Here is a 16,169-nt window from a genome sequence, read left to right on the forward strand (position 1 = left end):
TTTGTTTCTACAGCACATGCCCCTTTTCACTACACGAGGTGAAAAGATAAAGAAAATTTTATTTTTATTTTCAGGTTATAATGTTTCAGGGTTTCCCACTACTGTTACATGGTTTTTTGGATGTATAAAAACAAATTGATAGCACATACGCATTATTAAGTGCTAGAAGCCAATCTGATTTGTTGCCAACTATACACATTGGAAAAGTCAAAACTATGGAGATAATAAAAAGATCAGTGGATGCCAGGGATTAGGAGGGAAGGATGCAGAGGTGGCACACATATTTTTAGGGCAGTGAAACTACTCTGCATGACACTATAATGGTAGATACAAGTCATCACACAGTTGTCCAAACCCATAAAACATACACCACCAAGAGTGGGCCCTAAGGTAAACTATAAACTGTGTGTGATGATATGTTAAAGTAGGTTCATCAACTGTAACAAATGTACCGCTCTTCTGGAGAATCCTGATAATGGGAAAAGCTAGGAAAGGATGGGAGTGGGGTTATATGTGGAAATCTCTGTACTCTCCTTTTAAAAAGTTTTGCTATGAATCTAGAACTGCTCTAAAAATTTGCCCACTAAAAAAAAGAGAGAGAAGAAAAGCAAATTGAGACAAGGGTATAATATGAGAAGGAAAAGGTAAGGAAAAATAAAACTGTAGAGGAATTTAACGACTTATCTATCTGCCTAGCATTAGAGTGAAAAGTGCAAGACCAGGTCAGATATTTGTGAAGTCCTGCTTGCTCACAAGTTGCTGGGTGACCTTCAGCCAACTACCTCACCCTTCCGGACCTCAATTTAAATATGCTTAAAAATAAGAGGTTGACTTGATCTACAGTTCCCTTCTTGTGCTAAATTTCCAGCCTTAAGGATGAGGACCCATCCCTGCCTGGTTTTTTTTTTTTTTCTTTCCACCCCCACCAGCCACCCTGACCTAAACCTGTACTCAACTGTACGCTTTTTTTTTAACCTACCCATTGGGTTCTAAACACAGCAACTGTTCCTTGTAACCGCGGGGACAGAGGGATTAAAGGGCCCAGGTGGAGGGCTGAACTCTGAGCGAAGAAAAGAGCAAGTACACCCTAAATCCACACCGAGTGCACCAGAAGCCGGCAAAGTGAAAATTGCAGGGCAAAGCGGACGCTGCGCAGCGACGGCGGAAGCGGGGAACGGGCGGGGCGGGGCCGAGAACCCATTGGAAGGCTAAGGGGGCGGGGCTCGAGCTGACAGCCGGCGAGGAACGAGAGAGGCTGCGCGGGCAACGCCGGCCGGTTCCGGACCCCTAGCTTCCCTTCCTACAAGGCGGGCGAGCCCGGCAACGGGCGTGCAGACGCCACGTGACGTCATAAGGGGCGGGGCGGTCCGGTGGGGGTCCAGCCGGCGCACGGGCGCGTTCAGCAGTCGCTGTTTGGGACGCGGAGTGTGCGGTTGCTAGGTCTCCGCTCCGGGTTCGCTGTCACAGTCTGTCCCTTCCCGAAGCCTGGGACAGACTGGGCGCGCGCCCGCGTGTGCGTGTGTGTTGTGAGTGTGAGGTGGACTCAGGGCAGAGACGTCCCCTCGCTGTCTTTTTTTTCTCTTCCTTTTATCCAGAAGAGGGGGGCGGTTCAGTACGCACGCTTGCCTTACTGTCGCCCCGTTGGGAGCCGGGCTTGTGTGCGGACTGGTTCGTCTTTTTTTCTTTTAAACTTGTGAGCCTTTTTTCTTCTTTTTTTTTTGGACTCAGTGCCGTCTGGGCTGGTTTCCTTGATCCCTGACTAACCGCTTTCTGCCCGTTCTCTCGCCACCCCCGCCCAGAGTCTCCCCTGCGCCTTCGCCCTTGCCCGGGAGGGTGGGAAGCTTTGTCCCATTCCCTGCCTACCCGCGTCTCCGCAGCCGTAGCCGCACCTGCCTCAATATGAACGGGGTCAACGACCCACCTCTTTTTATAAAAGATATTAAGCCCGGACTGAAAAACTTAAATGTCGTCTTTATTGTCCTGGAGATAGGTAAGTGGGGTCTGCAGCCCGCCCCTCTGCCCCCTTGCGTTCTGGGGCAAGAGGAAAGGGCGCCGCAGCTGCAAGCCTGGGACTCCCCTCCTCCTCCTCTTCGTTTCCCCCTCCCCTCCCCCTTTCCACGTGGCCCCGGTGGCCCTCGCCGGGGCTCGGATCTAACCTGCGGCGAAAACCCGGGGCTCGACCTCTTCCCACCTTTCCACTGCGCCATGATCCCGGAGGAGGATTTAGAGCTTTTCTGGAAGTCCTCATTATCTAATACCCCCCCTTGTGATTTTTAAATCTTCACAGGACGCGTGACCAAAACCAAAGACGGCCATGAAGTGAGATCATGCAAAGTAGCAGATAAAACGGGCAGCATCACTATTTCCGTATGGGATGAAATCGGAGGTCTTATACAGCCAGGGGATATTATTCGGTTGACCAGAGGGTAGGTGTGCACCAAAGGGGGAGGAGGGAGACGGCTGCCTAAGTAACAGTTTTCGGAATCATTGGCTGGGGAACCTTGCCAAGTTCTGGAGTTCTGTATCTTTTCTGTGGGCTTCCAGGGAGTTGTTGAGCCCCTTGGATGTTGATTTTGGATAGTGGACAGCTTTGAGATGTACCACCCTTGCCAGAAAAAGTGGTCAGTTTCACCCGGGAATTTAACCCACTCTTCCTCAGTTTACAGGTTAGGTAGATTGTTAAGTACTGTTTTGGGATTTTTAAGTTTTTAGTAAAGTGATAAAATTAGCATAGTCCGTACTATTTATTTTTTTCATAAATTATTTAGTATAGTTGTCAGTTCTTTTCCAACCTTTCCCCCTTTTTAGTGGCTTTTGAAATCCTGCCAGTATTTTATTTGGCAGGATATAAAATTGTAGTTGGACAATTTAGCAGTTTCTGTACTCAAATGTAAAAGTTAAGGGAAGTTTACAATATCTGGAAGGCACATTCTGGAAAATGATTTCCTGCGCCTAGTGCTGTAAGGTCAGTGTAGTACAAAAACCAGAATGATATGCAGAAAATATTTGGCAGGAAGATGTCTAAGATACCTCCATCCAAGAGAGTCAGTTGACAGATTGGCTTTTAAAAATAATTTAGCACAACTTTTTTTTTGGTTGGTAATTAGACTGTCTTTAGAATTTTACCAGATATTTAAATTAGGAAGATAAAAGGCCAGAAAAGGGTCTTGAAATGGATTTTGGAAGTTATGTGGTCAATAGAATTGCAATAATTTGTTGATCACAACTATAGGAAAAGTGGGTGGAGATTGATGTTGGCATAGTAAATAGAATCTCAGAGAAGTGTTGGATCACCCTGAGTGGAGGTTAGTTAGAGCCCTTTGATAATACCTTCCAGGCCTTACAACATCTTCAGGAAGTGAGGCAGAGTATCATCAAAGAAGGAAGTGAGAGTCAGAACATAGACATTTTATTCTCATGCAGTGACTCATTATGACACTCATTGTGTCTTTTAAACTTCCACATCTGTAGCTTACACAAGAGAATTCCTGCCTATGAGGGTGTGGTGAGGATTAGCATAATTAAAGTTTTTTGGCTGCCAAAGTGTTTCTCATCCAGTGATTAAAAGTATTTTGTACAGTGTAAACAGCATCTCATTTCAAATATTTCGTATTTTGTAGTCAATGGAAAATACACAGGTATGTCCATCAAGAGCCATATAGTAGTTATAGAATTTATAATACATACTTTAAAGGAAAATTCAAAGCTAAAGAAACTCCATTATTTTGTAACTTCAGTGTGACCTTGAGGTTTTCACACTTCTGTAACTTCCTCTTCTGTAAAATGGGAATAATTATACCTTACTTACTAAAATAATATGTCTAGCGGAGTCTGGCCTATCGTAAGGCCCTTCGGTTCTGGTTGTATCTAAGAAAAGTAGTTTTTGAAGAAAGGCGTACATCCAAATAATGGTAATTTGAATATTGATATGTTTATCAGAAAACCCTGCTATTGTTATGTCATTCCTGAAACAAGTACAAGTTAAATGTTTGTTGTAACTTCAAATTTTTTCTCAACGTGCATTAACTTTTACGTTACTGAGGTGAAATATTAGTGCACTGTTTTTCTTCTAAGTTGCTTTTTGTGTAGTGTCAGAGTGCTGGAGTCTTTAACGAATAACCCTTACTAAAGAGGAGTGTATAATGCGGAACTAACTGGTATTTATTGACCTATGTTAAAAAACGAACAATACCTGTACTTAGTTAACAATATTTAGTGTATAATTTATCGTTTTTTAAAAATATTTTATTTATTTGTCAGAGAGTGAGAGCACACAAGCAGGGTAGTGGCAGGCAGAGGGAGAAGCGGGCTTCCCACTGAGCAAGGAGCTCAGGGATGCTGCGGGGATACGGGACTTGATCCCAGGACCCTGGGGTCCTCACCTGAGCCGAAGGCAGACGCTTAACCGACTAAGCCACCCAGGAGTCCCTATAATTTATCATTCTAAGTCATAAAGTTACCATAGTAGTTGTATAAAGAACCACTGAAAACCAAACCTTGGACTGATTTTACAATGTTTAATTTACATTTTTATTAGATTCTTGTGTAGAAATATTTAATGATGCTGTCTGCATTCAGAGTTGATCAGAGTAAGTAATCTGTTCAGCCAAGTTGATGCTAAAAATTGCAGGTTTGGAAAGGTAGATAGGTGAGATTTGTGATTTTTTTTTTTAGGCCTTTGATTAAATTTTACCAAATTTTTCAGTAACTTGTGAATCCTCTGTTTTATGGGGGTGAAGGAAAAACTATTACATTGATAATCTGTTTAGATCAAGTAAATGAATGTAAAAGTAAACACTTGGTGTTGATTTTATATATTCTATGATTGAAAAATAATTTCTGCTTGAATCTCTTCAATTGAAAGTTCTTTTGTTAATTGACTAAAGATGGGATCTTTGGAGTATAACAATGCTTGCTTTGCAAAAAGACTTTTTATTTTTTAGGGTTTGTTATAGTTTAGATAATTATGTCAGAATTTGGCAGTTAGAGTTTTCTTTGTACTGTTCCTTTGCAAATAACAAGTTAATCAAAATTAGATTAATTGTATTTGATTTAGTACCATAGACGCAGAGTTTGATCTCCACCTACATCCCGATACAAAAAATACAGTATAAAGTTTTACTTAAGTAGAAGGAAATACATGTATTTCCATAGAACGGATGTTTCTTTTCTTTCTAGGTATGCATCCATGTGGAAAGGGTGTTTGACACTATATACTGGAAGGGGTGGAGAACTTCAAAAAATTGGGGAGTAAGTATTAAAATGCATTTCCTATAATTGAATAAATTACATGTAATATCTACAGAATAACTGGTAGGTATAAACTATAAACTTCTTGGCTTTTCTGGACTGATAAACTGAATGCCTTCAACAGCTTTGCTGTAAAAAACAACTTTACATGTATGTACCAGTTTAACAGCCATCCATATCGTTTCCTGTGGCTGAGAATGTCAGTTTTCCCTGGCAAAGAGTGTGAAGTTGCCCTTGAGATGAGCCCCAATGGGGCCATTTCTGTAGGCTTTGGGAACATGCATCTTTTAGGTGTCACAGTGCCATTTTAAATAGGTTCTGTCTTCTCGTGAATTGCCAGAGAAGCTAGGTAAGAAGCTAGGTTTCAGGCCAACAGTTTAAATTTTCTATTTTCATTTATGGGTGAATATGTACTCATGGTAAAAGGACTTGTAGCGATGACAATTGAAGTCCTGTATTTATCTACAGTCTAGGTACCGTACAGGCAGCCACAATGCGAGCTTCCATACACTACTACCCTGGTAATCTCCACCCTGACTTGGAGGAACCATCCTCTCTAGGGGTGTAAAGGTAATTCAGCCTCCATATTAGCCTAGACATTTGGGATATATTCATAAAGTATGGTGTTGGCAATGAGCCAAATCATTAGTCCATTCTGTTTGGTTAATGTTTAGACATCTACTTAATGCCCATCAAATTGGAGGTTATTTGAAAAGAGAGAAGCCACACATGGCACAAAAAAAAAAAAAAAAAAAAGGAAAAGGGAAAATTTCTTCTATAGTGGGGATGAAATTCTTTGTTTGGAAAAGTTAAGCAATCTTGCTAGCTTTTAAAGATCAGAAACTGGTAACACTTTGCTTTTGTTAGGAGGAAAATTTCTTTTCAGAGTAGGAAGTTTTCTTTTCAGAGTAGTGTTAGAGCAACGTGTTATGAAAGCTGTTAGCATCAGTATCATCAAAAGATTTAGGATTTTTTTCCTGACCTTCATATATACAGAAAAAGAGGTTATGTGAAGAACCGCTGGAGGTCACTCAATTCTTAGTGACTTGACTTTGTGAGGGTCAGTCTAGGATATACCAAAACTGATTTAATTTATTTATGGGGTGAGGAGCTTAGTAAATGTTTATATGTAATGTTAATAAATGCCACAGTCAGCTTACAAGAAGCATTGGGATAAACTGTTGTCTTAATAGCCAAATGTCTTTATACATACCTGCAGAATCCACTCTTAACCTTGAATAATTATCTTTGCAGATTCACAGTGATTGGTCAAAAGAGGGACTGGATGGGAGTGTGTGAATGGATCAGTGCAAATCCATCACCACTGCTGGAAAAACCACTCTGGAACCCTAAACATGGTTCAGTGGCATCAGCCTATATGGAAAAACAGCACAGAGATGTGTTCTGTGTCCTTGATCTTTGACATGATTTTTTTTTTTTTTTTTGCAGGACAGAATAACTAAAAAAATAGAATGTTTTAAACATTGTAGGCTGTTGAATATTTTAGAATACTTTGTTTTTATGGAACATATAGCATTTAGGAGGTTTCTGTTGTATAAATAGTTAGCATGTTGCTTTTTAGTGAATTCATTTGACACCTAAATTCTTCATTCCTGTAAGTTATGCATTTTATATAAAGAAAGGTTGATTATTTTAGGAGTCATTTAACTTGTGCTTTATTTTCTTTCAGATTTTGTATGGTTTATTCAGAAGTGCCAAATTTCAGTGAACCCAACCCAGATTATCGAGGACAACAGAGCAGAGGGGTAATTAATCCAAACGTATAGTCTATTTTTATGATTAGGCTAATTTTGACTAGGTACTATAATTCTCTGGCTAGGTGTCCAACCCTGTCGTACCCAGAATATAATGAGGACGGTTTTAAAAAGAATATAAAGTCATTTTCATTCTGTATATTTTGTGAGTCTGTGTATTAAATATATGTGCCATTGAGCACTTTGAGGAGTAGGGAGTAATATCAGGAAAATGCAGTAAGATATAACAGAAGCTATGAAAAGTTTGGGAAATAATCCTGAATAGTAACAGTGAATGGACTTGGATAAATCTTTTAAAAATTTGTTTAAAAAAAAAAACAATAATAGAATGGATATAACATGTTATTTTAATAATTTTTTAAAATAAATCTTTAATTGGTTAAATTAAAAACATATTTTTTAGGCACACAATGAACAGAAGAATAATTCCATGAATAATAATATGGGTACAGGTACATTTGGACCAGTGGGTAAGATTTTTTTTTTTTTTTGCGTATTTGTGATCAGGTGTTAAGAATTAAGCGAATATATCTTATGAAAGATTTAGAAGAAAACTGTTGTTAGGCATACATTAACACTAAAAGGGAGCTACTAGTAAACAGGGAATTCCCCAAGTAACTGATTTTCTAGATAGCAGATATTCTCTTAAGCTAACTTATTGAGCACATTCTTTTTATTTTTATACATATGAATTTATTTGTTTTAATTCCAGTGTAGCTAACATAGTGTTTTATTAGTTTCACATGTACAATATAGTGATTTAACAATTCCATGTATTAGCACTCATCAGGATAAGTGTACTTTTAATCCCCTCCACCTATTTCCCCCATCCCCCCACCTCCCTCCTGGAGCACATTCTATATTTAAGCAGTGGCTGATAATAAGAAATCTGTTTTAGTGATGTGTAGTCGGTTTTCCATTGATTTTTTTTTTTAACAAAGTTTCTGTAATCTAGTGATTATTTATAATAGATACAGAGTTACTGTTATTTTGGCACACGAAAAGCCTTTTATCTTTAGACTACTAGCTCACCTTAAATTTTCATGTGCTGATAGCTGCCTCTTTAAAAGATTGACCTTTACCCCTCAAATACTCAAATGTCATGGTAATGGTTCTTTCAGCTGTGTTAAAGGTCTTTTGAAGTTTTTATTCTTAAATAAGGGAGGAAAAGTCTTTGGGATTAGAGTATAGTAGGGTGGCTGAAATTTTATTTGACCTGCTGGCTGCATGTTTTGGCACAGCTGGTGATGATCACATTGGGGGCAACTTTGCTGTCGTTTCCTTTGAAAAATTAGATTGTCCATTTTGAATTATTAACCATATTTAAACCTAATGCCAGTGTTCATACACCATTTTACCCTTTCTTTTTATTCCTTTTCCCTTACAATGTAGGCAATGCATTACCTATATTTTTCTTCTCTACTAATCTCTCATTCTGTTCCCCAAACTGTTCTGTTTCTCTCTCCGTTATTAATACAGTATCAAGTTAATATATTTATAGTATTCAAACATTTGGAAAAACGCAGAACCCACATTGGGTTTTTTCCAGTAGTTTAAAAGCAAAGGCATTTGTTTTCTATAATACTACTTGAAAGCATGTGTTAGAACTTCGAATAGGTGTCTTCCTACAGATCAGTCTCTGAAAATGGTGATGAATTTTTATATTCTTTTCTAGGAAACGGGGTTCATACTGGCCCAGAATCAAGGGGATGCCAGTTTTCATATGCTGGTAGAAGCAATGGCCGGGGACCTACAAATCCACAGCTACAAGGAACAGCTAATAATCAAACAGTCATGACCACAATAAGTAATGGCAGGGACCCTCGGAGAGCCTTTAAAAGATGACCTATGCCAAATACTGACATGTAGTTCTTAAACTACACGCCCTACTTGAACACTTACTGCACTTTTATTTATCGTTAACTGTGAAAACTATGTCCTTTATTGGTTTCCTTTTATGTTTTGGGTTTGTTAACAAGAGTGGTTTGTTTTTATAGCAAAACTGTTAGCTGCTCAAGTCTCCTGTTGAAGAATTTGAAGAATGGGAACATTCTGAAAAGTAGGGGCATTTATTTTTAGAGCAGAAAGATCTGTGGTTATCCTCTAAAAAACATGCACCCATTTCATGGGTGAGTTACTTAAGACATCAGCATTATAGCCTCTATGAGTCTATCTTCTGTATACATTTTGTAATATTTAAAATAAGGCTTAGTGGGAGATGTTCTTTTGTCTTAAATTCAGGTATTGCCAACTAAAGCAATAACCACCAAAAAAACCCCACAAAAACTCAGTCAATGCTAACTGCAGTTTTTGAGTGGTTGTGACTCCAGGAGTGATTGAGTTCTTCATTGAGTGACTGCCATTAAGATTTTCCAAGGACTGAATCATTCTAAACTCTTGTTTTATTACCAAAAAATATATATTCTTTATCAGAATTACGGAATAGAATGGGAACTGTATTATAACAAGTAATTTTTATAAGAAAGCTTCATTTATTTTAGGGTAGCCCTATTAATATTTGTGGTCAACTTTGTGGATTACACTGAAGGGAAATTTAAAACTGAGGCCTTGAATATTTATTTTTTTGAAACTACCATGTCAAATATTAAAGTATAATTTGAGGGAGTTAAAAAGTCATAATAAACATTGATCTGATCATTTAAAAAAATTGTGGTACATAAAGATGAAAGCAATTCAAATTGAATTCATGTAGAAATATGCAGTCTTAAGTTAGCTAGGTATTTGCAGAAACTCATCCTGGAGTGAAATCCTAGGTACTTACCTTATTTGGAGAGTGTGTGTGTATGTGAGTGTTAAAGTTTCTGAACACAATTCACAAAGCCTTATCAGCAAAAGTTAAATGGCTCTCTCTAAGAAGTGAATACAGCTTTATTCAGAAATGTAAAGGTAGAATTTATTTATGTGTTATAAATGGTCCCCAGTTCCACTTTTTACTATAGAGTGGATAACTGGTAAATTTTTCCTTTGTTAGAATTCAGTTCTTCAATATTATCTCGAATAAAACTTGCATTCATGTTAACGGAACCTCCCTTATTTTTGCTCTGTCAATGATTGCCAGTGGAGAGCCAGTAAATTTTACTGTAGTTGTAATGATGACTTCAGTCCGGCAACTGCTAAGCAGTCTGTATTTGTCGCTTTTTGTCCCTACCTTAAATCACAAAATAATTTAAGTAGACTGTTTTCTAACAACTGCATAGCCTTCGAATATGAAAGTTGGTGCCAGAATATTTGTTTGCTCTAATTCAGTGTATCTAACAAATTTCCACACACACTGTATATTAGACCCTGCAGAGAGTGAAGGGGTAGGTGATGAGTAATCTCAAGGAGCTTATTCATGGTTCGTAGTACTTTGGTAACTAGGGTTTATATATGCTAGAAAGAAGTTTCTCCCTTTATTCTTAACTCATGATTATAGTTAATTTGGCTTTGTGACTAATATTTTTTTAAGATATTCACAAAATTACAGATGTTTGGAGTAAAAAAATTACTAAAAACTAGCACATGCATTTTTCTTTAAATCTAAGTAAAGGTAGGAGCAATAATACTGTAAGTTATTTGTGGGAGAATATGGTATTGAAGGCGATTTTAAAAGAAAGAATTTTGGGGTTTCAGAAACATAAACTATCAGGTAGGGATAGCTGAGCTTCCAGTTCTAGCCCATTGTCTCCTCACCTATGATATTGGACAAATTATTACACTTAAAAGCCTCTATAAGCCTTAAGTTCCAAAACTATAAAACCAAGTAAGTAATATTACCCCTTTAGAGAGTTACTGAAGATTTTCCAGTAAGTGATTAAGATGATTTCTGGCACATAATAGGCAGTCAGTCAAATGTTTGTCATCTAATCATATCTCAAGAATAGAAAAAAAATGCAGCATTAGGTGTGGAAATACTGTTATCCTTTAACATGTTGAGATTAAATAGAGAACGATCTAAGCTATTACTGTTGTAATTGACATTTGCCTCAATAATTTAATCTTGTTGTTCTGTGTTCTTTATCATTTATTAACAAATTTCTTTTTTCTTAAGGGAAGCCTCCAAAACCAAAGCAAAGTGAATTACAGTCCATAATGAATATTTGCCCTACCAGTCTGCTTGGACGGTACTCAGCAAGAAGAGGAAGAAAGTTTTCTACCTTCCTCTTTCCTGGTGCTTTCACCTGCGCATTTTTAAATGTCTCGACACCTACCAAAAACAAAAAACCATTTAGTATAGAAATACACGCCTACTAGAATTGGGTCCCATTTCATTTCTACAAAACAGTTCTGAAGTGGTTTGAAGTTTCACCAGCCAGCTGGCCCCTCCTCTCTGGGCCAGGTTTTTGGGTGGTGGCTACAATTCAGAGACAGAAATCTTGAACCTCATAGGGCCAGAGCATGATGTGTAATAGTGAAGGTTGCAGTGTCTTTCCCGTAGGCACTTAGACAGCTTTTCCCATATATACCACCCTTTTTTGCTTTGTTCCTGTAGTTTTGTTGATTTTTTTTTTTTTAAGTAATCTGCTTTAACTTTGAGGATGGTTTAACTTGATGCCCTGAATATTTGTAGTACTGAATCCTTGTCACATGTGTTTCTATTATTTAACATTTTAAAAGAATGTTTAATTTGCTGGGTTGAGTAATGCCAAAGGGATGATGCTGAGAACAAATAGATGTGAGGTTAGTGAAAAAAGTTTGCAATTATGAAAACGTTTAAAGTAGGAAGCTGGTTACCTGGCCCTACAGTGTTCTCAGAGGTGCACACTGGCAGTGTTCTCCAACAGTCTGAAGACACAATGGTGGTTTTAAGTTTATATAGATTTGGCATTCTTGTTACTGAAATGACTTCTCTTTTCTGTTATGAAAGTATACGGTTTGCTCCAAGCAACTTTAGGCTCCCGTGACTCTTAAGATCCTTCTCTTTAATGTATTTGGAAAGGTTCTCCAGACAACAAACCTTGGAAACCATGGGAAAGCAGTATCAACATGGAACGCTTGCCCAGCATCAGTCTGTTTTACCTCTAGGCTTCTTGGGACTACTTGCCCTATGATGGCTTTTATAAAAATCTATTTTGCCTTTTCTTTGTTTAATTTTCCATCTGATGAGAGTCTTAACATTTCTGGTAGAAGAGGGGTTTATGTGAGGAGTAAAGGCAGATGCACTTGGCTGTGGTGAAAACCGGGCTTCGGCCAATGATTAAATGTTGGGGTAGTGAACACTCCCACATTTCACAAAGTAGTTGTAATGATTAACAGTTAAGGTATGCTTCTGAGGAAATCTAATTGTGACCTTTGGAAAATAACGCTGTCGTGAATGGTATGTTGTTAGGTCCTGAGGGAGAAGCTTAGGAAAACGTTTCCGGGCATATTCAACTTTTCTCCCAACTCCTTTGTTTTATTAGGGATACACCAGACTTTGTGTCCAAATAATACAACCACATTACTCCAGGTTTCTGAGCTAAAAGAGTTGAATAATGTTTCTCAAAGCACAGATCACAAACAGACTAGAGAAAATCAAGTCCATAGACTGTCCCTAAGAAGCCATCTACTTAGCGCTTTCCTCATTAAGAACGTTAGACCCAAAGAAGTTCCTAAGGGCTCTTTACCACTGAGATAACTGGGGTTATGTAGCAAAATGAACATTTTAACAAGTTGACTAGTAGACATTTAAGCCTTTTGAAAGGCCTTGATAGGTAACCCACAACTAGTGTGGCTCCCCAAGTTTTAGGACCATGTCAACCCAAGGCTGCAGTAGGCCTGGGCGTCATGACAGGCCGCTTTTCACACCACAGTCCTCACCACGGCATGTACTTACAACCTCAACTGAAGCACTTGGCATGTCTTCGTAAACCGTTTTTTTTTTTTTTAAACTATTTCTAACCAGAAGTCCAGTAAATTTTCTACTTCATCAACATCTTGAATGAGTTCAGTTTCTTGTCCATATCTTGAATGTATGTTGAGTGAAACTGACACAGTGGTTTGTAAGCCACCAGTAGATTTCCCCCAGGAACTTGTTAGAAATAGGAGCTGCTTCTCTGTTGTATCAGAAGGAGGATTTGCAAGTGTAGGTCTGGTAGAGCTACGCTTGATATAATGACCCTGAAGAGTTTTGTCTCCTGCCCTTGATCTCTCTCTCAACACAGAATTAACTGTTTTGAAATGCATATATAGTTTCTTTTATCTTTGTGAGGCTAGAATATACCAAAGTTCTGGTCTGCAAAACATGGAAAGATAGTTGGAAGCATGTGCCTCCAAAGGGCAGAATTGAGGAAAGCAGGGTAGTCTCAAGTGAGTATGAGTATGGCCACTGGAGGTGAGCCCCGCTGAGTTTTGAATTGGGTTCAAATAGAATTCAAATTATGTCAGTATTAAAATCAGATCATCTATAATGGAGTCACCTAACTTCATTTGGGCCTGTATCAAAGTAAAAAAAGTTTTCACCCTAGGTTTCTATTAAACTTTTTTGAAAATAGATTTTATTATTGCTTATCTCAGCAAATAGCTGTTCATAGCATCTTCTACCTTCCTCTTAGCCCCAGAGCATTCCTCAGTCCCCTACTTTATTATGTGGAGAGAGGCCGGCCCAAGTAAAAAGTAGTAGTGGGGTTGGAGGCATGATAAACATTGCTAAGAATGCCTAAGAGAGCCCACTGCTTACAGATCTCAATCTTGTTCTCTACACAGCCAAAATTTTCCACAAGTAATATGCAAAGCAGTATTTGATTGCTAGTCTTCAAATATTTATAACCCTAGTAGGAGCTGAAGACCTCTGACAGGTCCCAGGACTGAAAAGGAATAAAAACAGTAGCACAAGTAATGCCATCTACTGGGTGATGACGATAAGAGTTTATGTAGTTTAGGAATCCGGCTTAACGTGAAGGAAGGGTTCTATTATTCCTTTAGATAAGAATTTTTGTCTGATGGTCTAAGCATGATATAGAAGATCATTAGGGAGTAATTGAGCCATCTAATTCTAATTTATGAACTAGCAACACTGTGACATCAAAAGTAAATTCCCTCAAGCGGATTTATTAAACCCGGAACTGCCCCCAAAGCTGTAAAAAATACGGAAAAGTTTGCCAAATTTTGTGTTCTTACTACATTTATCAACAACGCTGGTGGGGAGTGTAAACTTAAAAATACCTTTTGGTGAGTGGTTGGGTAAAAAGAGTTGAAGTGGAACATGAAACTGCCTTTATTTGTAAAATCCCAGCCAAACGACTGCTGCTGTTCTGGTAGTGATGTTAGCTTTGCAGGATGTAACCTATTTTAAATGTCCTTGACAGTGTGCTTTGGTGAAAAGAAATAGTTTTGAGCTGAGGAGATCTTGGTTTGAGTCCTAGATCTACTGTTCACTGGCTCCATGACTATGAGCCTTGTTGTAAAAGGATAATGGGGCTGTGAGGACTATGTGAGCCAATGTATGCAAAACATCACAACCATATTGGGTGCTCAGCCAATGTTAACCTCTTTCTCCATAAGCAGTGGAAATAAGAGGCAAATACTGATCTTTTTTTTTTTTTTCATGCCTTGAGAAGATGATCTCTCCTATAATTTTAAACCTGAAATACTAAGCAACTTACATTAGTTACTGCAATTAGGTTGGTTTTCTTTGGGGTGTGTGTGTGTGTGTTAACAGTCAAGCTTTTGCAGTCTTCTCCAGGTGCAGAAAAGTACGTACACTGACAATTTGTCATGACAACATTGTAAGGTTGAGTCTTCACAAAGTTCTGCTCAATAGAGAAGTACCTGTGCTGTTTCTCCATTCACCTTTGTCCAGAGGGTAAGGGCATGGTTATGAAAGCGCAGAGGAAGAGGGAGGGCATGTCGGTCCGGGTTTGTGCCAGAGAGGAGGTCAGTGGCCAAGGGGAGGGCAGAGGGTACATTGGAAGGAATTCCCTATTCCCAGTGACAGTCCTCAGAATTGCTGTGCACACAGAATGCAGAGGGGTTTGTTTGCTTCTGATAAAGCACTGGATAACTTCCCAACATTTTATTATGAAAAATTTTGAACATACAGTGATGTTGAACAAGTTTTAGAGTAAACATTTGTGCATTCACCAGTTAGATTTTATCATTAACATCTGACTAGTTTCATCACATCTATCCATCGCATTCATTCATCCGGTTTTAATACGTTTCAAGTAAAAAGACATATAAATATTTATTTCAGCATGCTTATTCACTAGAGTTCAGTATTTTGCAGTTGTTAGTGTAGAATTTACATAAAAAGAAATACACAAATCTTAGGCGCACATTTGTGAGTTTTAGTGAACGACCATGCCTATGTAACTCAAACCCTTCTTGAGAGATACAGAACATTGCCATCACTGCAGAAACTTTTCTCATGTCCTTCCCAAGTCAACCCCCCTCCACATGGCCCAGAGGCAGTAAACTCTTCTGATATTTAAAAAAACATTGTTAACTAAAGGGGAAAGTTTCATATGTGCCAAGGTCAGCTCTAGTTAAATAACTTCAACAGTGCCAGAATACTGCCAAACCCAGCCTCACACACCTCAAAAATGTAATCCTAAAACCTTGGTATTTTTTTTAATCCTGTCTCATTTCAATTTAGCTCTAACTCTGCCCTTAGTATCTATTTTTTTTCCTCGAGATTGACACTTAGCATCCTAGACTCTTGAGGCAGAAACTGCTGGGATGAGACCAGTTGAGCAGGAGGACTTGCAGCACTAGGACTGGGGCTGGGAGGAGCTGGCTCCCTGGAGCATGCCACTTCGTCCTGAGCAGCTCTCGTGGAGCTGGAAGGCTCTGGCAGGACGTGATAAGACGCAGCACGTGTAGAAGGGACATTGAGTGCTGGGCGCTGGACCGTCAGTGTTTTCGGGTCAGGTGCTCAGCTATTCAGCAGGGTTTTGTTCTAAAAATTCTAATTTTCTTAAGGTCTGAGCTGTCCAAAAATGCCTTCTGCTCCTTAGGGTTTGCCTTTTCATAGTTAGGGATTCAGAGTTGGCATACTCAAGAGTGTATCAATTCTTTGCCAAGCAAAGACCCTATTACTCAGTCTATAGAAAAGCATCCCTGAATGAAACATACAATTGTTTTGTTTTTTTCCCAGCTTAGTCATGTATTCATGCATGGGTGCCCATACATGACATAGATGAATTACTGCCAACAAAGCTCTTT

At 38.7% G+C, this 16,169-nt stretch overlaps 1 protein-coding gene and 1 long non-coding RNA gene across 11 annotated transcripts in view; one reads left to right on the plus strand and one right to left on the minus strand.

The window, feature by feature from the left end:
* Positions 1–1,373, minus strand: part of LOC105237063 — a 73,928-nt gene extending 72,555 nt beyond the window's left edge. For 8 of the 9 annotated variants that reach the window (XR_002142421.2, XR_002142420.2, XR_004623538.1 and 5 more), the window contains exon 1: positions 980–1,373. This is a non-coding gene — a long non-coding RNA (uncharacterized LOC105237063). The remainder of the gene's footprint in view (positions 1–979) is intronic. The other variant, XR_002142422.2, reaches the window with a different exon arrangement.
* A 2-nt stretch (positions 1,374–1,375) lies between these two features.
* Positions 1,376–12,103, plus strand: NABP1 (nucleic acid binding protein 1). Of its 2 annotated transcripts, XR_855605.3 has the most exons (7): positions 1,376–1,990; positions 2,288–2,426; positions 5,179–5,250; positions 6,941–7,016; positions 7,429–7,495; positions 8,701–9,084; positions 11,077–12,103. XR_855605.3 is itself a non-coding variant. In XM_002917996.4 (6 exons), exons 1-6 carry the CDS (start codon positions 1,900–1,902, stop codon positions 8,868–8,870), a joined length of 615 nt encoding a protein of 204 aa, XP_002918042.1. In that variant the 5' UTR covers positions 1,376–1,899; the 3' UTR covers positions 8,871–10,987. The 2 variants fall into 2 exon arrangements, 1 of the variants encoding a protein (XP_002918042.1); XM_002917996.4 differs by lacking the exon at positions 11,077–12,103 and having other exon boundaries at positions 8,701–10,987.
* The last annotated feature ends 4,066 nt before the right edge of the window (positions 12,104–16,169 follow it).

This window comes from Ailuropoda melanoleuca, chromosome 2 (assembly GCF_002007445.2).
Source record: "Ailuropoda melanoleuca isolate Jingjing chromosome 2, ASM200744v2, whole genome shotgun sequence".
In the NCBI taxonomy this organism is placed as follows: domain Eukaryota; kingdom Metazoa; phylum Chordata; class Mammalia; order Carnivora; family Ursidae; genus Ailuropoda; species Ailuropoda melanoleuca.

Bases quoted from the DNA above. Each gene is read 5' to 3' on its own strand.
- NABP1 (XM_002917996.4), top strand. From the start codon at position 1,900: ATGAACGGGGTCAACGACCCACCTCTTTTTATAAAAGATATTAAGCCC. The intron at 1,991-2,287 runs GTAAGTGGGGTC...AAATCTTCACAG, and splicing joins CTTTATTGTCCTGGAGATAG to GACGCGTGACCAAAACCAAA. The intron at 2,427-5,178 runs GTAGGTGTGCAC...TTTTCTTTCTAG, and splicing joins ATTATTCGGTTGACCAGAGG to GTATGCATCCATGTGGAAAG.